Genomic DNA, 27852 nt, shown 5'->3' with positions numbered 1-27852 from the left:
TCCGAGAGTCCCGGGGGATCCCTCACACACGACTATGCACGTACGTGTGTGTGTGTTACAGAGGTGAGACCAAGTGAGGCATGCGTCCTGTCATCTCCTTTGCTCCCGTCCGCGCCCTCACCCTCCTCGGAGTGCATTAGGACCACTTCGCTGTGCCGTGAGTTGCACCACTCTTCTGGGCTTTGGTAAGACCACATTGAATTTGGCCAGCCCCTTTGGTCGGCTGATGCTTCAGTCACTGGAACGTTGCTTTTCTGCCATGATAAGCAAGGGTGCCATAAACCTTCTTCATCTACCTCGGCACAGTTTTGTCCAATTAAATTCACAGGCTATGCTGCTAGGAAGGGAACCGTAGGTCAAAATCACATTTTTAAGGTTTTTGAGATGTGTTGGGATGTTATCTCTCCAAGGTGATGTCCCTTCAAATTCCCAGTACCAGATTGCGAGAACATGCAGAACCACAAAACTGTTTCTTCAAGTGATTTAAAAAAAAAAAAAAAAAAGTTGTAGAGTATGCACAACGTGAGACTTGGATTTTCAGCGTACTGTTTAGTGGTATGACATCCATCCACGCTGTCCTGCAATATTCCCAGCATCCACTCCCAGGAGGTTTTCACCTTCATGCACTGAAGCTCCAACCCTGGTCAATGCTAACCCCACACACTACTCTGTGCTCCGTGTCTATGACTCTCACTGCTCCAGGTTTCCCATGTAATTGGCATCAGACACTTGTATGTCTTTGTGTGTCTGGCTTCTGTCCCTCAGTCTAATGTTGTCGGGGTTCATTCGTGTTGCCGTGTGTGTCAGAATCTCCTTCCCTTTGAAAACTGAGCCATAGATCTTTGGAGAAATGTATAAACTTAAGACACATGAACATGGGACGCCTGGGTGGCTCAGTTGGTTGGATGACTGCCTTCGGCTCAGGTCATGATCCTGGAGTCCCGGGATCGAGTCCCGCATCGGGCTCCCAGCTCCACGGGGAGTCTGCTTCTCTCTCTGACCTTCTCCTCGCTCATGTTCTTTCTCACTGTCTCTCTCTCAAATAAATAAATAAAAATTTAAAAAAAAATCTTAAAAAAAAAAAAAAAGACACATGAACATGCTAGTAAAAGAGGTAGTGGCAGCTTTCCCGAGACTGAGTTCAAGCCCAAACCTTTCAGAGGCACTGCCGGTCTCCAGGACTCCCCCAGCGAACTTCTGACTTGAGTACGTTCTTCTGTCCGTCTGGCAGAGAGTTCTTTCATGTTTCGAGCTCCTCCGGGCCAACTGAGGGCCACTTCTTTCTTTTTATAGCCAAGCAAGTGAAGGAATAACCACCCATATAATTAGGTGCTCGGATGAAGGGAAATATTTAAACTGTAGGTTGAAGTGGTGCCTTCAGAGGCTGAGAGGCTATTTTCAAGGGCTTAAAAAAAGACAATCACAGCCTGTGCAATCTAGAATTTCCTCCAAGGAGGCAATTTGAAGGCCCACAAATGTGAAGCCCTTGCTCCATCCCCTCTCCTTCCCTCCTGCTCATGCTGCAAGGTGCTGTGGGCGAAGGAACCAGGGCAGGGACCTGGACGGGGAGAGGAGTCACCCACCTTGAGCAGAAAGGGGTATGTGTTGCCTCCCAGCTTCTTCATCAGGCTCTCCTGCAGTTTTGTGGGGGCAGGGGTAGCCTCTACAGGTGGGAACACCTGGTGCTGAGAGAAGTACAGGTCCCTGCGGAAGCTCAGGCCAATCACGTCAATGTCCTCCTGGCCGTAGCGGAAGGCGCAGGTCAGAGACACATACACTGGAAGGGAGACGAGAGGAAGGTGGGCTTGTCCCATCGGCATGGCGCCCCCGCCTGGCCGGGTGAGCACGGGGCAACCCTGGACACTGCCTGCCCCTCCCCAGCGCCCGCCCACCTGGAGCCTCTGGAGGGTAGGGGTTTTGAAAACCACACCACCCAGCCACCCAGATGCCTGCACACTTCTGGGGATCCAGACCTTCGCTGGGGCTTGTGCTGGTTACTCTAAAGGCATATGTGAGTCAGAGGACGGGGAGGCACCTTCCATGAACCACATATTTTGGCTACAGACTCTCCTGTGTCCTCCATCCTACCACCCCCTTCTCTCTACCCACCAGCGTGGGGACCTCAGGAGGCTTTAGTAGAGAGTGAACGTGGTCAACCGAGGGAAAGAGCGCTAGGGAGCAAGACAGATCCGTGCCAGAGAGGGGTAGGCCAGAGCTTCGGGACAGGGGCTCGTGGACCAGGAGGAGAGAAGCCACCAGATCCCAGAAACACTTCTTTCGCCTTGCTCAGAAACTTATCAAGCATTCTCTAAGTCAACACCTCTGAAAGTCCAGTTTGATTAAACAGACATAATCCATGCCTGAGACGGACCGCAAGGATTATAGGAAACTACAGGTTTGGGGTGTGAACTATTTACAACAGTCTGTAATGGGGTAAATCCAAGCGTACAACGTGCATTTTTCTTGAACAGAAAGCATATCAGAAGTCCTTGGAAGTCCTCCCTTGTGGATTTTGTCTGTGTCTTCACCAAAAGCTCAGAAGAGCCTGGGATCACTTGCCTATCCCTCAACCAATGTTTGTGAGGGGAAGGTACCCAGAGATGACCTGGCTTTGTGCCTCCCTCACTGTACCCTGCTTTCCCTCAAAGCAGCGGCCCTTCTCTGACCAAGGGTGTGGGCTTTCAGGGGTCAGACCAGGCTCCTCCAGGTGCCCAAGAGAAGCAGGATGCCCAGGAGGAAGTCGGAGACAGTAGAAGAGGTGATTTTCAGCCCCATTTCTGCCATGCCCCTTCAGAGCTGCCACATCCATGGGTGAGACATCTACGGACACATCCAGGGGTGGGAATAATTCCTGGTGATTGCTAGTAGCAACCACTCAAAAGGTATAGTTAGAATGGAACAGAGTCAGTGACATTATCATAAGGATAACTCAGGTCTGCCCTAATTTAGTTTCTACAACTATTATTAGTACCAAACTCCTTGCCCCACACATCACAGATGCCAGAGATTTACAAGGATACTGTGATACTTTGCCTCAGAACCACCAGAGTAACCATTCAAAAAAAGAAAAGAAAAGAAACGTCCAGCAGGCTGAATTTCCCTCTTTGGAGATAAACCCACCGATGGGCCCTCCTGAGTTTTGCTGCTGGCCAGGGCACATGCACAGCTGGTGGAGGCCACGGACCTCGCTTCCACGCTCTGGCCACTATTTACTTACCCTGCTGCTCAGGACAAGTGTTTCCCTTGGGTCTTAACTTTCATCTGAGAAATGGAGACAATGAGCTCCAATGTGAACAGGACAGGGTTCTGAAGATTTTAATGAGGGAGTGTGGGAGCGCCTGGCAGTGATGGATGTGCGAGAGGGCACCAGCTGCTTCCCGGCTCCTCCTCCCCAGAGTCCCAACCAGACCTGCTCCTGGGAGGACAAGAAGCCCGGCTCACCTTTCTTTCCCTTCACAAGTTCGGGATCCACCAACACGACACCATCTAAACCGAAAGGGAGAGAGCAATGAGGGCGGAGAAAATGAAAGAAACCAGAGGACTTCTTTATATATTTATCTATGGTTTTTGTTTTGTTTTGTTTTGTTTTTAAGGAGGTTCCATGCCCAGTGTGGAGCCGGAAGCAGGGCTGAAACCCCGACCCCCCCGAGATCAAGACCTCTTGAGCTGAGATCAAGAGTCAAGATCCTTAACCGACTGAACCACCCAGGTGCCCCTCTCTGTAGTTTTTAATTGCACAAGTAATCCGTGTTCATTATAGGAAAATTAGAAAGGGAAGGTAAGCAAAGAATAAAACAAAGTCAAATATCCACCACTCAGAGATCCCCATTGTCAAGATACTGGTGCAGAATTTTTTTACTAGATGTATATGCACTGATAAGGATGTTTTACTAAAAAAATGAGATCCCAATATACGTACAATTCAGTTAACTGCTTTTCTCATACAACTATAAATTGCAAACACCTATTCTTACACAAAGACACACATAATACATACTCATCATTTTAATGGTCGGACATGGCTCCACTGGATGGACATACCATAAGTTATTTAATTAACCCCCTCTAGTTAGGGCATTTTTTTCCAGTTTCCCTCATTATCATGAACAGGGTGATGAACATCCTCATAGATACATTTTTTTATCCATCGACAGTAGAACTGGATTTGGCTTTTGATGACATACTACCAGATGACCTTCCAGAAAGTACTCTGCCGAGGGACATTCTCACCCTCAAGTGCCTAGAAATGCCAGGTTTTTTACACTCTATTATAGTTGAAATCATTACAGATTCGCAGGAAGTTTCAAAGATAGTACAGAGAGGTCCTGTGCATCTTTCATTCAGTTTCTCCCAGTGGTTACATCTTAGATAACTATAGTACCATGTCGAAACCAGGAAGCTGGCTGACACGGGGTACACTGTATGTGCAGGTCCAAGTCATTTTATCTCATGTGGCGGTTGACGGCTCCCTCACCAGAGAGCTCTCTCTCTCTCTGTTCATGCCCTCCCCAAACCACCCAGCTTCAGCACTGTCTCCTCCACGCCCCCTCCCAGCAACCACCGATCAGTTTACCATTGCCATTATTTCATCATCCCTAAATTATCATCTAAGTGAAATTGTACAGCATTGTGGCCTTTTGAGGTCGCTCTTCCCACTCGGCATATGCAGGATCCTGAGAGCCATACGCTGTTGTTTGTTATCAGTGGCTCGTTCTTTTTTATTTCCGAGTAGGATTTCATGGTATGGTTGTGCCACTGCCCGTTTCAGCTGATTCACCTATTGAGAGACGTTTGGGTTCCTTCCAGTTTGGAGTGATCACAAATAAAGCTATCATAAACGATTGCACATAGGATTTTGTGTAGATGTGAGTTTTCACGGCTCTGGATGAGTGCCTGGGAATGCAACTGCTGGGTCAGATGGGAAATGTGTGTTTGATTTTTAAAGGAACTGCCAAACTCTTCCAGAGTACGTGTTCCCTTTTACATTCCCGCCAGCAATGTATGAGTGATCCGGTTTCTCAACATCCTCACCACCTTTTGGTGTTGTCACTATTTTTCATTTTAGCCATTCTGACAGGGATATAATGAAATTCCAGTCCATAGTGGTTTAATTTGCAGTTCCCTGCAAATGCAATGATGGCCAATGATGTTGATCATTTTTCCATGGGCTTCTTTGCCATCCATATATCTTCCATATATCTTCTTCAAAGAACTGCTTTTTGAGTTTTTGGTGCATTTTCTTTCTTTTTATTATTATTATTCTTTTTTAAATTTATTTGACAGAGTTCACAGGTAGACAGAGAGGCAGGCAGAGAGAGGAGAAAGCAGGCTCCCTACTGAGCAGAGAGCCTGATGCAGGGCTCGATCCTAGGACTCTGGGATCATGACCCTAGATCCTAGGACTCTGGGATCATGACCCTAGCCGAAGGCAGAGGCTTTAACGCACTGAGCCACCCAAGCGCCCCTTGGTGCATTTTCAAAATGGATTTTACTTTCTTATTGCTGAGTTTCTTTGCATATTCTAGAGTCCTTTGTCTCCCCCATGCCCGGATATTGTTTCCAATCAGCCAATCGCTACCTCGCTGATGTTTTAATTTTTCATTTCTTTGATCAGATTATCAGCAAAGCCCATTTGAAAAAATACAAAAGGAGCTGTTGTCTGATGGCTTTAAGGAAAACCAGAATTAAAATTTAAATCTTACTCCAAACTCAACTTACCCACAGGTTCTACTTGATCAATATGGTCTATATAGTCTCTCTTCCCCAGGTAGATGGTCACCTGTAGAAAGAAAAGATGCAGATTCTAAGTGGCCAAAGAACACTAGCACATTCATATTCAAAATCAGCAACAACCAAACCCCCCCACCCCAATAATCCCCAAACCTGGCAACAACTGACACATTTTGATTACTCTTTTATTTTTTTTAGGATTTTATTTATTTATTTGACAGAGAGAGAGACAGCAAGAGAAGGAACACAAGCAGGGGGAGTGGGAGAGGTAGAAGCCCCTTGCAGGGCTCGATCCCAGGACCCTGGGATCATGACCTGATTTACAACTGAGCCATGCAGGCACTCCACATCTTGATTAGTCTTGAGAAGACTTCCTGCCTGGCTCTGCCTCTTGCCCATTCCCTCCTCTCTCCCTGCTTGGCTGTGGGCAGACTATGGATTACAGGCAAGTTGGACTCTCTCCGCATTCCCATAAATTTGCTCCAAGGAAGTCTTCCCACCCCTTGGAATGGTTCCTGTTCTCCCACCTTTTCTCACCAAGCTCAGGTCTGACATTAACCAGGTGACCTTGTTGAATTCACTCGTAACACTTCAGTGAAAAGTTATACTTATGCAAATGAGGCTCATCCCAATGTTTAAGCCTCTTATTTCTGGCTGTGAATGAAAGGTTTCCTCTCCTCATTACAAGTATATCTGAACTGAGTCTAGAGGCAGGTGCTCCAGAGTCCCTGAAATCCTACCAGGTGAGCTGCTGGACAGATACACCTGAACCCATGCTCTGAGCAGGAGGGATGGGAGGGTAGGGGGCAAAAACAGCTGTTTCAGTCCTCCTCCTGTCTGCTGCATGTCCTTTGCAGTGAAGGTCTCTGCCAACCCCCTTGTGGAATAGCATGGGTCACATTCACTATCACTCATGCCCTAAACCACAGGACTGTGAGTGCCTTGAGGGTGGGAATTCTTTCATCATTCAGCCATCAAGTTTCTACCACAGTACCTGGTGCACAACAGGATTCTAATCCACATTTGCTAAGGGCACCAAGGAGAGAGTCCGTGCACTCTGCCTAGCCCCCTTCTTCCCTAAGCCTCTTAAATTCGTATTCTTATGTCCGTGAACTCCCAGAATCATTTCTGTTGGCATCCAATCATCTCCTATTTCCACCCCCTTGTATCAGACATCCTGGAGTGAATCCCTATACCTGCACTTTGTAGGACTGATGTTGAAGCACCCCAAGGACTACCTAGGCAGGTGGCTGGGCAGGAGGTAGGTGTTGGATGGTATGAGGATGTTTTGTGGACAAAACCAAAAAATCAGTGTATACAAAGCCCAGAATGCCTCTGGAACCAATGGCCACCAAATGGGAATGCAGGCTGATGCCAGAAAGGGTCTTACAGGCCCAACTTTAAAGACTCTAGGAAGATATTAAAACATTTTTTTAAATTTATTTATTTTTTTTTTAAAGATTTTATTTATTTATTTGACAGAGAGAGATCACAAGTAGGCAGAGAGGCAGGCAGAGAGAGAGAGAGAGAGAGAGAGAGAGGAGGAAGCAGGCTCCCCGCTGAGCAGAGAGCCCGACGCGGGACTCCATCCCAGGACCCCGAGATCATGACCTGAGCTGAAGGCAGCGGCTTAACCCACTGAGCCACCCAGGCGCCCCTAAAACATTTTTTAAAGATTTTATTTATTTGTGAGAGAGAGAGAGTGCAGGGGAGGGGCAGAGGGAGAGGGAGAAGCAGGCTCCCAGCTCAGCTGGGAGCCCAACAAAAGGCTCGATCCCAGGACCCCCAGGATCATGACCTCAGCTGAAGGCAGGTGCTTAACCGACTGAGCCCCCCAGGGCCCCCCAATGTTGAAGCATTTTGAGCAGCATGAAAGGCCTGCAGCTAAACAACAGAGTATTTATCATGTCCCAGGTGCCAAGCTCAGCACCGACTACGTTATTTCACTGAATCCCCACAACTACTCTGTGAGATAGGAATTAGCCCCATTTTATGGAGGAGATGACGGCAGCAAAGTGGAGAATGAATGGACAAGGAGAAAGCCAGTTAGGCATTTGACTGTGGTTGGGAGTAGGGAGGACTGAAGGTAGGTGGAGAGAGTGTGTTTTCTTCTTTTTCAAGCTTTAGCTGTGGAGGAAGAGGAACTGGAGAGGCATAGGGTCAAAGGGAGTTTGTTGGTTGCTGTCTTTAAGATGCATGAGGTCCATACTTGTTTGTATGCTCAGGCAAAGAACTGGGAGGGAGGGAGAGGCTGATGGTAGAGGACGCTAGGGAGAAGATGGCCCCTAAGACCCAGGTGTAAATAGCATGAACCTCAGCTGGGAGCAAAGGGGCAGGAGCAAGAAGAGAAATGGGGCTGAACAATGTGGGACTGCAGCCCACCGGCTGCTTGTTCAACCAGCAAACCAAGCACCCTTCTTCCTGAATACAAGTTGCCAATTATGTTGAGGGTTTTACCATCCCCCATGGGGTGAGGCCAGCCCCGGAGGATGGTTCTTGATGGGTCTGATCCAATTATGATCATCCAAGTCCTTTGGCTCAGGACTGGTTTAGGGTGGGCATGAGACCCATTTTTGACCAATGAGATATGAGAGAAGTCTGCTGGAGGGCTGTTGGGAAACTATTTTCCCACCCTGAAGAAGAGATACCGGGAAGCAAGAGCCTCTTCCTTCTTTGGGAAGGAAGTGAGGGTGAGACGCCTGGAGCTAGGCAGCCATCTTGCCACCAGCTGGAGGATGAATATCACAGAAGAGGGCAGAGTGGATAGAATCACCGAGAAATGGGCCCAGGGCTCCTTGTGCACCATGCCTAGAGCCATACAGAAGTTGCAACTGGAATAGTCCTAATATGTGAGACATTAACAGAAGGACCCCCCCCCCATATACAACAGTTCTAAATTTCTTGGTTCAAAGGTTGTGTATTGATATGAGGGGGAAGAAAAGAGGGGAAATGACAGGGCCCGGAAGGAGTGGTTTCTCTCTTCTGCCAGAAGTCAAGACAAAGTGTGTTGGGAAGACTGCAAAGTTGGGAGAGAGTTTGGGGAATGGTTGAGGGGGTCCTCAAATCATCACCCCAAAGTGGAGTTCCTCAGCTGGGAACAGAAAGGGCAGAGAATGCCTGGTGCAAACCTGTTTCTCTTGTGTTGTGCTATGAGAATCAGAGAGTTTCCTCTGGGCCTTTGGCTTAACATATAAGAAACTCAAAAGGAAAAATCAAAAATTCAGGTTTATAAAGCACAAAAAATAGAGCACATCTAGGCCATACACTGTGCCCCGATGGACTCAACAGTGGCGTCATCTCTGCCAAGCACACAAGCTGCCCAGATATGGGTACCATGTTCCCTTACCCAGTGGCCCTGAGCCAAGTGAGGACTGAGGGCATGGTGGCTGGGGTAGGCGCACAGAAAACAGAGCTGCCTTGGTCCAGCACTGGGGTTTTCCCCTGGCAGGCAATGAGATGACAAAAGACCAGATGAGTTACTATTGACAAAACAGTGTTTGAAATGTCAAGTCATTGGTTCAAGGGCAGCTAGGAAAAGAAGTAAAATTGGAAGTAAGGGGGTGGGGGCTGAGAGACAAGGAGAAAATTAAGGGTCTCAGAGTTAGGTTCTTTAGGAGACTGAAAAGAAGTTCTACATGTTCAATCCATTCATTCAATTATGTCTCATTGATCATTCATTGCAAAATAGAGACAGAACACAGACACGGAGCTTCCCTCAACCTCTCAGGATTCTGGTATAGATCGTGTCTATTTCTTTCTTTCTTTCTCTTTTTTTTTTAAAAAGCAATCTCTACACCCAACGTGGGGTTTGAACTCATGAGATCGGGAACTGCATGCTCAGCCAGGCGCCCTGGGCAGCTTTCTATTTTTTTTTTTTCTCCCCTCCATCACGCCACTCACTTCTGTACCACTTACCGACTTGTCCCGGGAGACTTTCTTGAAAATCACGTGGTTTGGCTCAGACTTGCTGCCCTTCGCGCTGGCTGCCATGGTCCCTGTTGTCAGTAGCGGGCTTCTTCCACCTCAGAGTGTGCGTCTGGGGTCTGCGGCCTGCGGAGAGGTAAAACAATGCTGCGAGTGCAGTCAAGAACATTCTGGGTACAAAACCTGCTCATGAGATGCTGCACGCCCGGGAGACATTTCCTTTTATCTGCTTAAGTATCGTTGTTTGATGAAATAAGGCTTTTGTCTTGTGTGTATGACATGGGGGTAGGGGGTGCTTTTTTCTGAACATGTGTTTTCTTTTTCTCCATAAGCCTCAAACATTTCTTAGTAAACCTCAGCTAGAAGGTTTGCCTTCCTGACTAGCCTTTGGTAACGGCACACTTCACCAGGTTGGAATCAAAATTCTATCACGACGATGTCCCATGGTAATTAGAATAGGAGAGGTTCCCGAAAACCACAACATAACCACTTAGCAAATATCATTTGAAAATGTGTTAAATCCCCAGGAGTCCTGTCCTGCTCTCCCATCGCTCCCCAGTGTGGAAAAGGCCCTCTTAGCTGTCTGGACCTCAGCGCACCCTGAGTCTCATTAACAAGCAAAGTCTGTGCAACCACACGGAAAAGGTGCAAGTGAGACAGACTGACCACAGGAAAACACCGGTGGCCCTGCCCCTTGCTCTCCCTGTGTCTGCCCTGGAGGTCTGAGAAGCTTCGGATCAGGGGCCATCATGTACCTTGTTCAGCCAGCCAGAAGGGCCCAGGAGGCGAGGAGAGGGGCTCTGTCCCTCTGGGGAGAGCAGTCGGCCCCTGCTCTATGTAACCAGATGACCCTGTCGAGGTCCCTGGCTTGACGTGCATGGGGGAATTTGTAGGGAACCTGGAGAGGGGGCCCACACCCGCGTCTCAATGTCCAGAAGCCAAATCCCATTTAAGGAGCAGAGTGGAAATGGGATTAGTGTTGAGACGGGTGAACTGGTGGTTTCAGCAGTTCTAGGCATTAGGCAAAGGCCTCTAGTCTCCTTCCAGAGGGGCTCACAGATGTAGGAGCTCCCATGGGGAAGGCGTGGTGGGAGGGATGAGAGCTAAAGAAAAGCTACTTTCTATCCTAACCCTCTTTGGGTTCTGGAAATAGACTGATTATCCCTTCACTCCCAGTATCACCAGGACAGGGGATTTTCAAGTGCTCAACAGACTTGATTAAACTCAGCAGGCTGCTAATGCAACCTTGGGGGTGGGGGATAGAAACGAAAAGGTCAAGGGGAGATGTCAAGCTCGAGATGAGCCCTGGTCTTATAGAAGCCAAACCCATATGGGAAACAAAGACCAGAGGAAATGTAGAGAAAATTAACCGTCCGTATAACCTGCAGCCCACAGACAAATACTTGAGGTGGCAGGGTAGAATGGTCCTCCAGGAAGCTCCCATCTTAATGTTAACGCCTTGCTGGAAAGAAAAACCACCTTCGCTTGACAATAGCCAGGCCTCCAGGATCCTGTAAGTCTTCTTCAGCATCTGAAAATCTTTTCAGAAGTTCCCTTCGTCTTTACTTCCCCCAACCCCAAAGTGTATAATCAGTTGTTCCTCACAGTCCCAGGCCAGCAGCTCTTTCTGCCCATGGGTCCCGTCCCCAGGCTTTAATAAAATCATCTTTCGGCACCAAAAGCATCTCAAGAATTCTTTCCTGGCCTTGGGCTCCGGACCCCAACAACATTACTCCAAAAACACATCAGGACTAGAGGTTCCTCTCCCCGACCCCACGCCCTGTTGATTATGGAGACGAATCTTGTCAGATCTGCCCCCTCCCTACACTCCGCCTCCCCAGTGTCTCTGGAATCTGATCACACCATCCCATCCCCAGAGCCTTCTCCTGCGTCCCCAGCACCCCTTTGCTTTCCTGGACCATAATGTCGCCTGCTGTTGGACTCTATCCATCTTCAGCTGCCAGGCCCTTCTGCACGTGGAAGAAGGCCCTTCCGAGCCCTGATCTGTCCTTTCCACTTAGTGTCTCCCACTGCTCTGAGAGAAGACACGGGAACCTGCTTTCCACATTGTCCTGCCCTGCGTTCCGCCTACTCCCCCATACTGTTCTTTTTGCCTAGAACAATCCTCTCCTCTTTCCAAGTTGCTGACTCCTTTCACGCTTCAGGTGCTGGAAGAGAGGCGTCCCATCCTCAGGGGATCCTTTCCCAACCTCCCTCCCAGGCTGGGTTGGAGGCACAGTCACCTTTGACAACTGTGTGGGAAATTATTTCATGGTCTCTCTTCCCTTACTTGACTCTAGGCTCCGGGAGGGCAGGGGCCCGTCCCGTTGTTTCCCTCACCATTGCATTCAACAGCTGCTTCCAAGAACATTCAGGGAATAAACAGATGGGACACTGTGGCCATTAACACATTCACATATTGAACTTGACGTGGTGTCTGCGAATGAAGCAAGTCTAAGCAGAAAGCTTGTTCTAACATTTGAAATGCTAGCATGTGTGGAAACTTCCAGTGGCTTCCTCCTGCCTGGACAATGCCTGTGAGGCCCTCCAAGATTTGATCCTTTGTTACCTCTAACCCTCTTTCTTCTCTTTCTTTTTTTTTTTAAGATTTTATTTGCCAGAGAGAGTGAAAGAGCACAAGCAGGCAGAGCAGCAGAGGGAGAGGGAGAAGCAGGCTCCCCGCTGAGCAGGGAGCCCGATGCGGGGTTCGATCCCAGAACCCTGGGATCATGACCCAAGCCAAAGGCAGTGGCTTAACCAACTGAGCCATCCAGGCACCTTTGTCCCTTTAAAAAAAAAAAAAAAAAGATGCAGGACTTGAACCCACAACCGTGAGATCAAGACCTGAGCTTAGCCGACTGAGCCACCCAGGCACCCCTGACCTTAGTTCTCACTACTCACCCATTTTGCTCCAGGCCACCTTCCTCTTTGCTTTTCTTCAAACCTGCCTCAAGGCCTTTGCACTTTAACTGTTTCCCCTTCTGGACCATTCTTCCCACAGAGAGCCACTTGGTTTGCTTCCTGAATTCCTCTGGGTCTTTACTTCAGTGTGACCCCATTCACCTGGGCCCTATTGTGCGTTCTATCATGCGCCAAAACTTGTGGCCTCCTCTGCATTATTTTTCTCAATTGCCCTCATCAGTCTCGCATGCAGAAGAACCTATGTATCTTCTTTCCTGTCTGTCCTTCACCCCATCATCACTAGCACATAAGCTCCCGGAGTGCAGAGAACCCTGACTTTATGCACCTATCCCATCTCCAGCATCTAGAAGAGGGATCTCATTATACTTAAAGCACATGGATGAGTCACTGGATTGCAACAGTGTGATAGCTGGCAATAGCTAAAATTGAGAAACAGTATTTTTAATTTCTAAGGGAGAAAACTTTTTTTTAAACAGAGAAATGCCAGCTACTAAATGCAAAAGGATGATGAAAGGAGAAAAACATACTCTGACAAACTCTGAGTGGATTAATCATGACTTCTGATTTGCTCTATTCTTTTAAGTTTGTTTATTTATTTACATAATCTCCAGGCCCAATGTGGGGCTCAAACTCACAACCCAGAGATCAAGAGTCACATGGTCTTCTGACTGAGTCAGCCAGGTGCCCCCTATTTTCTGCCTTTCCGATGTTGTGACATCCTGGGCGCTGGGCTGGGAGGGGCAGACTCTGGAGACTGCTCCTCCCAGGGCTACTCCTTCCCCAGAGACTACAAACAGCTACCTTTCTTTTCTTTTCTTTTCTTTCTTTTTTTTTTAAATAAAGATTTTATTTATTTATTTATTTGACAGAGAGAGATCACAAGTAGGCAGAGGCTGGCAGAGAGAGAGAGAGAGAGAGGGAAGCAGGCTCCCTGCTGAGCAGAGAGCCCGATGCGGAACTCGATCCCAGGATCCTGGGATCATGACCTGAGCCAAAGGCAGCAGGCAGCGGCATAACCCACCGAACCACCCAGGCACCCCAAAAACATCAACTGTGATTTTTAAACAGAGAATTCTTAAGGTGACAAATGACTTCAAGGGCCAAAACAATGAGACTCTTCTTATAGAAAGATGCCTGGCATGGGTGTCACCCAGGCACCCCAACAACTACCTTTCATATGCAAACTAACCAATCGGGAGCCCAGATGCCACCACAGTGGCCTTGGTTCCTCTTGGGACGGGCTCTCACGCAGAGCCACTACAGCCTTACCCTAATCATCCCCAGACCAGGATTCAGCCAACTGGAGAGAGCCCGTCATCACAGAGCCTGAAGTTATTCAAACTCTCCAATCCTAAACCCACTTCTCTTGCCTCACCAGTTCTTCCCCATGGAAACCATAGGAAAACTCTTGTCCATGTTTTCCCCCTCCATCCCTCTGCCTTCTGACCAAACCTGGTGCTTCCCCCAGGTGGTCCTGTGTGGCACAGGCTGCCCACTCCTTTCAAGAACAGTAACAAATTACCTTTTCAGTGGCCATTGTTTCCTGATCTGTTGGTTTTATCATTGCTGAATGATTGCAAATACCCATCTTAAAATACTGATAAAATGATCGACTCCAAAAAAGATTCTTCATTGGGGTCAAAACCTTCAGGTGAAGAGTTGATGGAGGGGAATGGCTGTCCCTATTAGCGCCCAAGTGATGGCTAATTGATCCTGGGCTCACCACGAGGTGCAAGCCTGGCCTGCACAACAGGGGCCAGGCTAGGTCCACGGTCAATCTTAGCATCCACAGTAGTGAACAGGAATCCATGAAGCATTTCGACATCACTTCCAGTTTATGGGAAATGCAGAGAATAGAGGAACAAGCTAGAAGACACCACAAGAGAGCTACCCGATGAATGGAGAAATAGCTAGTGTCTTTCATAAGCCGATGTCACAGAAAAGGGAGGTATTTGATTAAAAGACACTCAAGGTACTCAACATCCAGATGTAATGTGTGATCCCAGACTGGATCTCCAATTTGAAAAATAGGATCTACAGGGCATTTGGGCCCATCGGGAAAATCTGTATATGGTCTAGGTGACATGTAAGACAGAAATATCTGGAATAGGAAGGTAGAGATTGTGACCAAACAACAGTCATAGGATGGCATGTGCAATATGACCATACCCTGCAAACACATACACTCTGTGTGTACACACACACACACACACACATTATAGGCATAATCTGCAAGGATACATACTAAGGAGCTAACTGGTCTCTGTATGGTGGGTATGTCAGGTTTCACTTTTTTTTCCTGGTCTATGATTTAAAATTTTTCTCCAATAATCACATACTTCTCCTAAAGCAGAATGGTTAAAAGATAACATTGTTATAAATTTAGAAGAGTATCTGCTTTTCCTCTTAAAAATATGCCAACAAGAGGAAGACAAATGACCAGGGTGTTTCTTTCTGTGTCCCCATCAGAGGGGCTGCAGCATCTGGGACCCACTTGCAGCTATGGCTGCTCTTGGGACACCCATTCTCACACAGTTTTGTTAAAACCAGGTCGCTGGAAGGGTGCAGACTCATGGATTTCAGTCACTGACCCACCAGTTCCCGGCAGGTGGGGTTGGGCTGGATACTGGACCTCATTCATTTTGGAAATGTAGTCTCTGGTAGTCATTCCCAGCCTCTGGTCTGTGATGAATTTATTTCTGCTTGGCAGAAAAAAATGAGAAAAACAAGGGCACTGTTGTAAGCTTTGTCATGGAGCCAGATGTCTTCACTATAAAGGACTGTCCTCCTTTTTTCTAAGGTTATAAAGTCCTCAATTTTTGGATATTAAAATGTCCTTCCTCTCTTTCATTATTGAGATACACTTTACATACATGCAAAGTTGCCCATTTTAAAGTGAAGTTTGATGAGTTTTACTAGGACTATGGTTAAGGCAGAACATTTCCATCCCCTCAAAAGTTCCCTGGGTCCCTATTTCGGTCATTTCCTCCATCAACCCCCCAATTTAGAGCCACCACTTATTTGCCCCTCCCATGAGTTTTGCATTCTCAGTAATCTATTGTGAAGTTCAGAATATAGAGAAAAGTTGGAATAACACAATAAACACCCACATAGTCCTCTGTGGGATTTGACAATGAACACTTCAGTGCATGTGCTCACTTATTGTTTTTCCCCTTTGAAGCGTTTGAAAGTAAACTGCAGACATCATGACATTTTACTTATATTTCAGGATGCAGCCACTGAGCATAAGGACAAAATGTCCTTTCTTTTATAAGATAAGAATGAGAGTAGATGGCAGTTTAGAAAAAAATCCTTACTTGGCCAAAATAAAAAGTTGTCAGCCTTTCCCTAGAGTTATTTTGGAAATCGACAGCTCTATGAATGCAAAGTCTGGGAACCACTGGTGACAGCAATGCTTGCTTCTCTGAAGTCAGTGTCCAGTGAGATGAAGCTCCAAGCCCCACGCTTCACCTCCAGGTACCAAATGCAGTGCCAGCCAGCTCGCAGGGGCGGCAGGGTGGAGATGTTCAGCTTAAGAGGCTTATGGGCTTCAGGGGCAGGTTATCGTCTTAGGGCTTTATTAGGGCACATGCACGAAGAAAAGCGGTACACCCCGCTAAATATCAACTACAAAATGAAAATCTTGTGTCCTCATCGCCTTGGTTTCCTTGAAGCAGAGAGCCCCGGAAAAGACTGGGGCAACTCTATTTACAGAATGCCAGGGAATCAGAACTTATAAAAAGCCACCTTAATTCCAACATGGACCTCTTGGGCAGCTGGCCTAAGGAGTAGAGGGTGGTTGTTGGTTGGGCTGGCTTACAGTATCTGAAATCATAAATGGGATCTTGGGGGTTCTCAAGTTGGGCAGATGCTTTAAAAAAAAATTATCATCCAAGGGATCCTGGGTGGCTCAGTCGGTTAAGCATCTGACTCTTGATCTCAGCCTAGGTCTTGAACTCAGGGTTGTGAGTTCAAGCCCTGCAGCACTGAGGCTCATGCCCAGCATGGAGCCTACTTAAAAACAAACAAACAAACAAACAAATAAATAATAAAAAGAATGTAGTCCACACGCCATCCCTTGCTTGGCTCTCCTCCACAACATGCACAATAAGAAGTTGTTGAATGCTTCTGGGGATGGGGAAATCATTACCACCTTTCTTTGAAACAGTGTGACACATAAGAAAATTCTTTGTTAGGAAGGGCTCAGCTTCCCTTCTACTTCCCTCCATTGCTGCAAGTTAATCTAATCTCTTCCACAGGTGACTCATCTGTGACTAGGACCCAGGTGCTCATTTCTCATGGGCATTGCCACCGCCTCACCCATGCTGGGGTCCCACCCCAGTCAGATTTTGAATGTCCATCTTGAGGCATTGTGCTGAGAATGGCACTTGGTGCTCCAGGTTTCCATGCTATATAAACAGCTCCAGGCTGGAGTCCAAGGTTCTGTGACCCATTGAAGGTTCCCCTGCCACCTTGGGGAAGTACCTTGTCTCACAGCTATTTCCTTTTCTTCCTCTATAAGGGGAGCCAGTGAGCTGCCCTCTCTCAGGGCTGGGGAGATGCATCAAATGTGCAGATGAGTCCCTTAAAAGGAGAGTTGTGCGCAGAGTTGGGGGTGGAGGATTCTGCAGGGCATTTCCCCTCGTCCTCTCCCACAAGGCTGACATGTGCCTCCATGTGTGCCTCTGTTCTTTTTCATCCTTATAACGCCACATGGGTCCCAGCACTAGGGGGCTTCCAGGGGCCATGAAGCTGCTTCGATACAAGATTTCGTGGCCAAGCACCAACTGAGTTGCTCACTCCAAAAGCTGAGCACACTTAGGGGGAGGCCTTTCAGAGGAAATGAATGTTTATGCATATGCACCACCCCTCCGCAAATCTACAAGTGGAAGCCCTAAATCCCCAGGGTGATAAGGTGCTGGGAGGTGAACAGGGTTGGATGAGGTCACAGGGCGGGGCCTTGATCTGATAGGATTAGTGTCCCTGTAAGAGACACCCACTCTCCACAATGCAAGTGCACTCCAAAATCCGGTGAGCATAGGGCAGCAGCAGCAACCTCTGACCTCCGAGATAAGATAAGGCCTCAGGAGGGAACCTACCTGGTGGGTGCCTTGACCTCAGGCTACCAGATTTCCAGAGGTGGAAGGAAGAAGTATCTGTTGTCAGAGCTGCCCGGTTTGTGGTGTTTTGTGATAGCAGCCCGAGCTAAGACAAGTGCCCATGCTTTTCTTCAGGTAGATCAGCTGCTTGGTATAGATCAAAAAAGTCCGGAAAAAATGGACACTGATCCAGGTTCAGAAATGTCCCTTTTTTTGCTGGAACCAGACGGGCGTGGCGGTGGAACACTGTGAATATACTTTAAAATGGTTACTTTTATGTGAATTTCAATACATTTAAAGCCAGTAAAAAAGAAATAGACTTTTTACACTGTGACCTGAAACCTACACATGCACGCACAGAACAGTATCTTCGCAACACTTCTGCTTCCTCTGTGGATTATTCTTAGGTTTTTAACTACTGTTCCTCCCTCCCTCCCTCCTCGTCGTTTGTCCCATTGGCGGTTAACGACCCACCCTTTTGGGGCTGTCTGGTTAGCTTTTCGCTGATTCAGTCCTACTAAATACTAACTTGACTGAGCGTCCATGATGCTGAGCACCACAGCGGGACAGCGGGGGTCCTGAGAACTGACGTACAGGTTCTTAGAACCATCTGGGCATGTACTCTAGGGAGCAGCAGCACTGAGGGCTTCCTAACCAGAAACAGGACTGCGCACAGCCTGCATGCTGCGCTCACAAGCTTAACTGCCAACCATCTTCTTGCTCTGGGAACACAAAGCCCAGAGCCCGATTCACCTGCCCTCCTCTCCATGTCTAGGGTCAGGGCAGAGCCACAGAAGCCTGGCACATGCCTGTGCCCAGGGCCACTGTTCCCATCTGGGACACACATACCGCTTCTATGGGGAAAGTCAACCAGATCCAGTGTGGGGCATAAAAAAAGTCAGCAACAGATACTGCTCTAGAATAAAAAAGACCCAAAAGGCGAACAGAACAGGGCCCTTATTGTGGACAACTGCCGTAACAGCTCCAGTTCATTCCTGTCTGTCCCCATGCTGCTGGGTGGTGCCCCACACTCAGGCAAGGGTGCTTGTGCCATCTGCTCTGGCCAGTGAGATGGGACAAGGCAACCCGGGCAGGATGACAAGTGCTCGCACATTGATGGGTGCAATCTTGCTGCATCATTCTTGCTTTCCTAGCTGCCTGCCTGATGTGAGGGCACCCTCTACCATTCATCCCCAACTGGGCCAGCCCAGCCCACTCACAGGTTCGAGAGAAATAATGACTGTTTCAAGCCATTACAATTACATTTTAAGGTAGTTTGTTGTGTTAAATCCTGATCCAAACACTCACTGTTGAAACAACTGGGAACATTTGAATCTGGACTGAACAGTTGATGACACCTAGTTCTTACCAGTCCTATGAGGTAGAACTATGGCACGGTGTCCTTAGTAGTCTGGGATGTGTGATTCAGAGAAAATGACAAGCTTCAGGTTTGCTGTGAAACACCCTGGCAGTAGATGCACCAGGGCTCCTTACACACAAGTGTTTCCTCTGCCTCCTCAGATTCTGGGGCCACTGGATGTGGGTGAGCTCACGGAGCCTGTCAGTCAGTCAGGGTTAAACGAGGGCTGTGTAGCCCAGGGGAAAACTCACAAAGGAGAGTGGGAGTGTTTGAGGAGCACAGCATGGCTGGAGCACAAAGAGGATGGAAGTATCTGGAATGAAAGCAGGGAAGGGTTGGGAGGCATAGATGGAAACCACTAGGGCTGTGCTATGAAGCTAGAGCTCCCTGAGGTACGAAAACCAAATTATGTGGAGGTGAAGCAGATTAAAAGTAATTTTACTGGACTGTACCACTTTTGATTTTCTTCCAGAATCTATACAAATGGGTACATTTCACCTTCCTTGATTGCCCAAGTTTGGGGTGCCTGGGTGGCTCAGTGGGTTAAGCCTCTGCCTTCAGCTCAGGTCATGATCTCAGGGTCCTGGGATCGAGCCCATTGGGCTCTCTGCTCAGTGGGGAGCCTGCTTCCCCCTTTCTCTCTGCCTGCTGCTCTGCCTACTTGTGATATCTCTCTCTGTGAGTCAAATAAATAAAAATCTTAAAAAAAAAAAAAAAAGATTCACCAAGTTTATTACTGGCTTGAAAACTTGGGATTGGGCACCTGGGTGGCTCAGTGGTTTAAAGCCTCTGTCTTTGGCTCAGGTCATGATCCCAGGGTCCTGGGATTGAGCCCCGCATTGGGCTTTCTGCTTAGCAGGGAGCCTACTTCATCTCTCTCTGTGCTTGCCTCTCTGCCTACTTGTGGTCTCTGTTGAATAAATACGTAAAATCTTAAAAAAAAAAAAAAGAAAGAAATTAAGAAAGAAAACTTTGGATTTCTAGCGAGTGGGCATTTCCATACGGCACAAGAGAAAAGATGGAGTGGAGTAAAGGCAACCCTGTGGCCAGCCCCAGGCCATCTGGTGGCAGCCTCACCATGTAGGCCTGGAGGGGTGTGTGGACTGGAGGCATGGCACTCACTAGGGGTCAAGATGCTGGAAGAGCTTCTCACTTAACTATGAAACTCCCCCCAATTTGTGACACGGGACACAGTTCACAGATCACCAGGTTTGAGAGCCACAGGCTTCTGATTATGATCTGAGGCCTCACAGGAACCCAGAAATGTCTGTGGTTTCTGCAATCCGGCAGTCTTGAAGGGGAATTTCATCAGGGCTGTTCTTTCCTGGTGCCCACATGGGTGAGGGGTTTCAAGTGTACCTTTCAAAACATCTAGTTCTCTAAAAGCAGGGTTGTGCTGTGCCACATGAAAACACAGGTAGCTCTGCACACCTTGCTCTGCTCAAGAGATCTGGAACTTCCCAACCAAGCCACTCTTGGGGCCAGGCTGGCCCCTCCAGGCTGAGAGATTACTCCAGTGTCCACACAAATTCTCCTGCGTGCCACGATGTGAAAGATGTAGAGGGGTTTTGCAGGACTTAAGGACAAAGGCTAGTATGTATGTGGCATGTACTTTTAAGAATAAGGCACTGATCTTGATTTATCACACTATTTTGGGAAATGACCTAGGGAACCCAAGTTCATTTAAAAAATGTCTTAAAATCCTCAACTTCTGAGATATGTTCATGTCCGGGTCAAAGCTGCCATCACTTACCAGGGAGCACACCAGCTCCCACCACCCAGATTCATCTGAGAAATGGAGAAATTCCTGCGACCATCTCCTACCCACCAGCAGAAGCCGCAGCAGCAGGGAGGATCCCAGATGATCGGACAGATTTTGGGGGGGGAGGGGGTGTCAGGACCATGAGTCAGATGAAGTCCTCCCCCACCGCCCATGTGAGCCCACACACAAACACTCAGCCAGGGCAGGCGACCTGAAGAGAGCTTCATGGTACAGATGGATCTCAAACCCAACCTCTCTTTGTTCGAAGTGGAGAGCAGCCAAGCTTCCCTCCAAGTTCAAAGAAAACAGGATAGTTAGAGGTTACTGCAATGCTTACTTCACGTCTCTTTTAAGAATGACTTACCCTTCTTGAAAGTGACTACAAAAGACTCCTTTGGCTTTTTGGAGACTGCTGGCTGCCTCTGAGACTTTAGGTCACAAAAGAATCCTGCCCCCAGGTGCTGGGTGAAGTGGATGTTCGGCTGTCTCCCTACCCCCTGCAAACAGTCGTCATAAGGGAACGAACAGAGGTCTTGAGGTGGGGGTGGTGGCTCCAGGAGATCAGGATTTGTCCCAGCACAAGGCTGCTTACTAGAGACCCAAGGCCCTGTGAACAAATCACTCCTCCGTGAGGTAGTTCCTGGCCCTTCAGTGAAGAGGCTGGAGACCAGTGGGAGACCGGTAAGGCTCACCATCGATCCTATGGACAAAGTCTTCAGTGCGGAACCAGGTACTCTCACTGGCTGCAGCACAGACCTGATGGCAGGGGTCTTGTGAGTGCGCTGGGCGCTCACGGGACAGACGCAGAGATTCATGAGACCCTAAGACTTACATGTGATGTGAAACTGGGATGCTGGTTTACAGGCAGTGGTAACGGAGGCTCGAATGATGAACGATGAGGAGAGACCCCAGGAAAATAGCTGTTATTTACAAATGAACGAATACCACGCAAACAGATGGAAGAAACAGCTTTTTCTCGGAAAGACAGAGGAGCACACAATAACCATGAAGAGACACAAAGTTTGAAAAGTATATAACCGATTTCTTTTTTATTTACAATCAAGTTCTGTTGGGCAACATAAATAAATAAAAGATGCGCCCTGGCCTGCGAATTCTACCTCCCCTTGAGCTCTTGGAGCAGCAAGCTGGAAGGGGCGGGGGGGAGGAGGGCCAGGGAGCGAGGGAGGATGGACACAGCACCCCTCCTCACCCAGCTCCAGCTCTCCTACCCACAGCTGTCCAGAGAACAAGTTTGGAAGGAAAAAAATAAAGTGCAAATTAAAAAGTGATGAAAGTACTGGTGTTTCAGTCACTCAGGAACTAAAATGATATACACAGGTAAAATGGTAAAGATAAATGTTTTAAGAAAAGAAAGAAAAAAAAAAAAAGCGCCACAGGCCAGATTTTCCCTGGCCTTGATCCCAACTCCTGACACCTAAAGATGACATTCCCATGCTTCTTGGAACGGGCTTCTCGCACTAAAGCACCGAGGGGTATTGCACATAGGCTTGGCAAAGGGGCAGTGACCCGGAACTGGGCTCCAGGTTAATACATTTGAGGCCTCCAATCTCTTGTCACCAGCGGCTGTCACCGAGGCACACCTAGAAAGAAGGTGGTGTGTGCCCTGCCCACTTTCTGGGAGTCTACAGATGGCTGCAGGAAGCCATTCTACTCCCACAGCATGCCCACTTCCCTGCAAGGAGGTTTCTGCACTTCCTCTCCTACTTCCAGAAAGTATTTTATAACCAAACAGATTTATTTCTTGATCAAGAAATAAGTGTATAGCATTGTTAGGAAGAAAGGTAACCTGAAGCTTTGAAGAACAGCTGCTTTCTAAGAACAGTTTAGGAGACCTAAGGAAATTCCAACAGTAATCAGATGAGATCAGAGAAAGAGCCTTGTAATAATGACAGAGACCAGCAGGGAGAACCACAGTCCCGCTGTCTCCTCAGAAATCAGGGTAGTCCCTGTGGGCTGAGGGCAGGGGTAATCCTTTTTGGGTTTCTGTTAATCCAATGATTCAAGCGAGTTTACCGGGAAAACCATCCCAAGGGGGCAGGACATGCATTGGGCCAGAACCGACTCTGGAAGGACGGGAGAAAGCACGGAGGGAGAAATGACACCCACGCGCACGTGTGGGGCGTTCCTGGTCCTGCTGGCCAGTAAGGAAGCCGGCAGGTGACCGTGCTCCCCCGATGAGGTATGGAAGATCAGAGCCAGTAGTGTTTCCCACCTGAATCAAGGCAAGAACCTGAATCCCTGATAAGTGACTGCAGGGCCAGATTTTTTCAGTGTTATCCTTTCAGGCCATTAGAGACCTCAGCTAAAATCCTCAGAAATCCTGTTCAAAGGCAGGCCACGCATCACCACGCAGCTCCAGCTCCTCTCTGGAGATCGAAGCTACACCCAACACACCACCTGCCAGGACAGAGCCGCCGCAGGAGTCTGGGTGCTTCTCCGACTTCAGCTCCTTTCTCTCTCTCTCGAAGGTGCCATCAATACTCTGACCACAGCACAGCTTTGCTTCCTTTGTCCACACTGACGACATGGGAGCCAGAAGGGGACCATGCTACCGCATTGATGGACGAGCTTCAAAGGGAGAGGTCGAAACATCTGTGAGATCTTAGTGAGCTGAACGCCAGGCCCCCTTGCATTCTGGGAGCAAGGCTCTCTCCAACGCCTGGCTTACTCACTAGGACTGCTGCCGCCCACAGGCAGGCCCTTGGCAATGAGCACAGAAACTCAAAGGAACCCCACACTGTACTGAAGAAAGCAGGTTAGAAACAAAAAGAAAGGAGTCCAGTGAAACCAAGTCTACCCTAAGGCGGTAGCCTTCACCCTTTGACAAGAGCCTCGGGGGCCCGCTGGGGAGTGGACAATGGCCACTGCCCCTGGGAGCAAGGAGAGATGGTTCTGGAGGAAAGCCCCACCTCCATTAAAACTAGCAGCTGAGCTTGGTGGAGAGAACAAAGCTAAGAGAAACAAGAGCCCGGGGGAGTACTGAGTGAAAATCTGGGTTTACAGCCAGTCAATTTCCTGGGGAATGGGGCTCTGAAGGGAGAAGGAGAAGCAGAGAGGAGACACTAGGTGATCTTCCTAAGCTTTCTCCAGCAGCCGACTACTCGAAGGGCTCTAACTAGAGAGACTGTCACATCCCTAAGCAAACACTGCCGCTTGCTGTACTGCATGAATGGCCTCAGGCTCCCCTCAGTGACCTTGCTCACAGCAGAGCCAGTGAGCCCACAACGCCCTCCCGGGGCTCAGTCCATGCCCAAAGGGGCAGGACCCCCGAGATGAGGTCACAGCACCTGCATACAACCTCAGGGGGGCTACCAGGATTCCCCTTACCCGTGCTGCTTGGAAAGGACCTTCTCCACCTTCCCCGAGAGCACGCTCCAGACGTAGAGGGAGCCCTCAGCTGAGCCTGCTGCCACATAACCACCATCAGGGCTGCAGAACAAGTAAGACCGGAAAAGTGTCAAGCACCCACCCCCAGTTCAGCATCCCGTGGGAGAAGCACTGGGCAGGGAGAGCCGAGAACCAGGAAAGGGGGCTGCCCTTCTGCACAGAGCCCACCTTCCTTAGAAGCTCTCCCAACAGCTCTTAGGCACACCAGAAAGGAAAAAGAGAGATAGTGACCCCTAAAGGTGAACTTCCAGGTCATTCCTGGACACTCTCTCAGGGTTAGTCAGTGAACACATGGCCCCCACCTCCAACTCCCGCATGCACCAGCTGGGGGGGGGGGGGGGGCAGGACAGGAGAAGCGCTACTCACCTGAATACAACTCTAGTCCAATCAGAGCCGCATTTGAACCCAGGCGCGCTGAAACCAACAACAGCACTGTTACCCCGAGAGCTCATACCACTCGGGGTTTGAGAAAGCAGGGTCAGGGCTTCTGGTGTTCATGTGACCCCCAGAAAAACAACAAGGGTCAAATAAAACCCAAACCAGCATGTCTCCAGTTACCTAAACGTCTGTCTGACAGCATTGATCCGCAGATCAATGATCTTCAGCAAGTCATCACGAGAGCAGCTGAGAAGCTCTGTTCTCTCTGGGTTTAAGTCCAGGGCGGTAATCTTGCCCAGCAGCTCCATCTCCCGGACGATGCTCTCTGATCTACAGAAGTGACGGGAAGTCTGAGAAGACGGAACATGGAAGCGTTGGCACTTCCCCGTGTTGACCAGGACACCATGCTCCATGGAGAAGAAGGGGAAAGGAGGGAATTCGACTAGAATGCCATACTCTTCAAGAACAGTGAGTGTCCCAACCTTATAAAAATCACTTCAGGAACTGCTTTTACTATTTTTCTATCAATACATTCTATAGTTATAGTGTAAGAACCAGAACTTGGAATTGGGGAAGAATTAACTTCCTCACCCATTTGGAGAAATGCTACAGTAACTGCCAATCAGGGAGCTTCGGCCCAGCATGAGCTAAGCAGGTCTGCGACCTGTTCAGTACTCTTCCAGTGATGACATGTCAACGTGGCCAAGGGCCCAGAAACTTGCTCTGGTGGGTCTGGGACAAACATGTGGTCCGTTGCAGGCTCCCTGCCCTACAAGTTCAGCTCCAGGGCTCCCCAAGTCCAGCTGAGTGATGCCAGGTGTGCAGCTGGACTCTAGGGCAGAGTTCCCACCCTAGGCAAGTCAGTCACTGGTCTGGCTTCAGTCCTCCCCTTCCTCGCCCATCATGTGCGAATGCTCCCTCAAATCCCCTCCGCTCCACATCTCCTTTACTGCTGGATGAGGTCCGGGCTTCTAGGACGCCATGTGAACGCCACCTGCACCCTCCACTCACTTGTGCAGAGGGGTCCTCTGTTAAAACACCCAATGGCTTACAAGAGCAAGTCACTTAACAAACAGCCATCTGATCCCAACCCACCACCAGCTAGTCCTGTCTGCCCACGGCCCGATCTCCCAGGCTATCCTGCTGTCCTGTCTGGAAAGTGTGTCAGGGGCTTTGTGTCATGTGATGCCCACTGCCTTCTTAAGACTCATCCTGACAGGTGTTCTCTTATATCCTTGGACTAAGGCGCCTGGCTCTACTTCCGAACCCCGTGCAGACTTTCCAACTACCTAGCTGTCCATCTTCATTTTCCTAGCAGCTGAAAAAGTGCCTCCTAAGCGCGGAGAGTGTGCTCGTAAATGATCACTGAACACGACTGTCTACTTCACGGTAAAGAATATCGAACTACTGAGACAAACGTGGACTAGAGCTCATTTTTGCTACTTCTAGGGATCTTAAAAAGTATACCCTGTATACAAAGCCTCCTCAGAGCTCTACCACGGGAAGACCCTCTCATCTGCCTCCCCAACCAAGCTCTGGGGTAGTATACCGGATGTCCCAGAAACGAATTTTCTTGTCAAAATGTCCACTCATGACACACTGCTCCGTGCAAACGATATCGTTGCAGCTGGATCCTGCAAACACCGTCTTTATGCCTGAAAGAAAAGTGAACGTTAGTCATCGAGCAGAGGACCCTGCACAGCAGAGGCCGTGCAGGGAGCATCACTTCCCTCTCATCCGAGTAACTGGAGCTCCTTATTTAAACATACTCTCAAACACAGAAAACTGTCGCTACCTCAACGCCACTCTGAATATGAAACCAGACTTGAAATTCAAACTGTATCACGTGTGGCAACAAACACCTTGTGGTTAACGTCTAATTGTACAGACAGAGAGCGAGACTAAATTTCCTCACAGACTTTGCTGCGGAGATCCCAGAGCTTGAGGGTCCGGTCATGACTTCCGGAAACAATACGCGCGTTGTCCAGCAGGAACTTGGCAGACAGCACTTTGCCACTGTGTCCTGTGAGAGTGTGCTGCGAGAGAGAACACAGCTGGGGTAAGCCGTGGGCACACACCATGCTGGAAGAACTGGCTTCTCCAAACACCCAAAGATCTGGTCAGGAATATTCAGACAAAGGATATGTGGCTCGGCAAAATGTCCAGAAAGCCTATCTTTCAGTGTGGCCCAGAGGTAAGGAATCAAGAGGAAGAGCATAAATCTCTCAGCACAAATAATGTATAGGGGAAAAAAAAATCTAACACCACTAGTGCCAACTTTAAAAAAAGGGACATGCAGTTGGAGGACCTTTTTGAAATAAACTGTTACAGATACCACAGGTCTGTAGGATTCCTGCAACCTTCTCTGTAAATCTGGATTGTATCAGATTACAGAATTTTTCAAAGCCTAGATTTTACCCAGTGCCTCTGAAAGTCCAGACCCTATTTAAAGTCAGAACATACTGGTTCCCTGCAGGCATAATTTACAAAAGGAAACATCAGGACTCTCTAAATAAACTATTAAAAACCCTAGGGGTTTTTTCAATCAGAGATCTCAGCTTGCAATGTCAGACCATAACCACAGGTACCAGCAGCCCCAACAATGAACCCCCTTAGCAGCTGGCTGGGGGGTTCCCGCCAAGGAACACAGCCCTGGGGCGTTGCTCAGCACCAGCCACCCTTCTGCCCATCACAGCACTACTGGAGCCCAAGGGGATGCCAGGGGTATCGGGAGGGGACCCTGGGAGTCGGACCTTTCACTACTCCTCATGGATTTTCCAGTGCAGGCTGGCATGCTTCTAGGTGTGAAATCTCAAAGGCTCAGAAAGTATTCGTTGAGGTTTTCTTTTTAACCAACTAATAAATAAACCTTTAAAAGCTTTCATATACTTACTACAACTGCTAACTTACTTACAGTGTTTCCACACTGACTCCCAAAGATCTCACAGTTCCTTGTGAAATGTTTAGTGTGAGAATTTTTGAAACCTGTCTTCCCTCCTTGCTCAGTGGAGCAACGCCACCTCACCACAGGAACAGAAAACCCAGGCCCACACATACTTCTCCCTTCTGAAGGGAGAAGCTGGCACAGATTCGAAGACTCGTTTCTCCCACATTTAAACCTCTCTGAAACTGAACGACATCAGACAAATGCGCCAGCCAGGGGGCAGCTGTGCTATGGCTGTATAAAAACCTCCCACAGATCCTTCTCGTAAGATCCTGAACACTCCCGCAACAAGGCTTACATTGAGTACAGTATGGGAGTAAGGATT

The 27852-nt window shown here is 48.5% G+C and overlaps 2 protein-coding genes and 1 non-coding gene across 9 annotated transcripts in view; all 3 read right to left on the bottom strand.

The window, feature by feature from the left end:
- The window catches only part of SAG (S-antigen visual arrestin), a 36401-nt gene extending 16784 nt beyond the window's left edge, over window positions 1-19617 (bottom strand). For both annotated transcript variants that reach the window (XM_004773509.3, XM_045078915.1), the window contains exons 1-5: window positions 17676-19617; window positions 9646-9780; window positions 5719-5779; window positions 3442-3486; window positions 1584-1777 (exon numbers count right to left, since the gene is read on the bottom strand). In XM_004773509.3, coding sequence (XP_004773566.1) covers window positions 1584-1777; window positions 3442-3486; window positions 5719-5779; window positions 9646-9720 — 375 coding nt within the window. In that variant the 5' untranslated portion in view covers window positions 9721-9780; window positions 17676-19617. The remainder of the gene's footprint in view (window positions 1-1583; window positions 1778-3441; window positions 3487-5718; window positions 5780-9645; window positions 9781-17675) is intronic.
- Window positions 19618-21818: 2201 nt separating this feature from the next.
- Window positions 21819-27852, bottom strand: part of ATG16L1 (autophagy related 16 like 1) — a 37611-nt gene continuing 31577 nt past the window's right edge. For all 6 annotated transcript variants that reach the window (XM_004773504.3, XM_013046339.2, XM_045078914.1 and 3 more), the window contains 6 exons: window positions 26499-26619; window positions 26133-26238; window positions 24764-24913; window positions 24572-24619; window positions 24146-24247; window positions 21819-23386 (listed from right to left, as the gene is read on the bottom strand). In XM_004773504.3, the coding sequence (XP_004773561.1) occupies window positions 23293-23386; window positions 24146-24247; window positions 24572-24619; window positions 24764-24913; window positions 26133-26238; window positions 26499-26619 (621 nt within the window). In that variant the 3' untranslated portion in view covers window positions 21819-23292. The remainder of the gene's footprint in view (window positions 23387-24145; window positions 24248-24571; window positions 24620-24763; window positions 24914-26132; window positions 26239-26498; window positions 26620-27852) is intronic.
- LOC123391725 lies at window positions 27134-27358 on the bottom strand. The gene has a single exon (XR_006606419.1).

The sequence above is a fragment of the Mustela putorius genome, unplaced genomic scaffold, assembly GCF_011764305.1.
Source record: "Mustela putorius furo isolate JIRA1106 unplaced genomic scaffold, ASM1176430v1.1 tig00000275_pilon_pilon_pilon, whole genome shotgun sequence".
NCBI lineage: Eukaryota > Metazoa > Chordata > Mammalia > Carnivora > Mustelidae > Mustela > Mustela putorius.
Note: the sequence above shows the minus strand (reverse complement) of the source record. Positions and strands in the feature narration are given on the sequence as shown.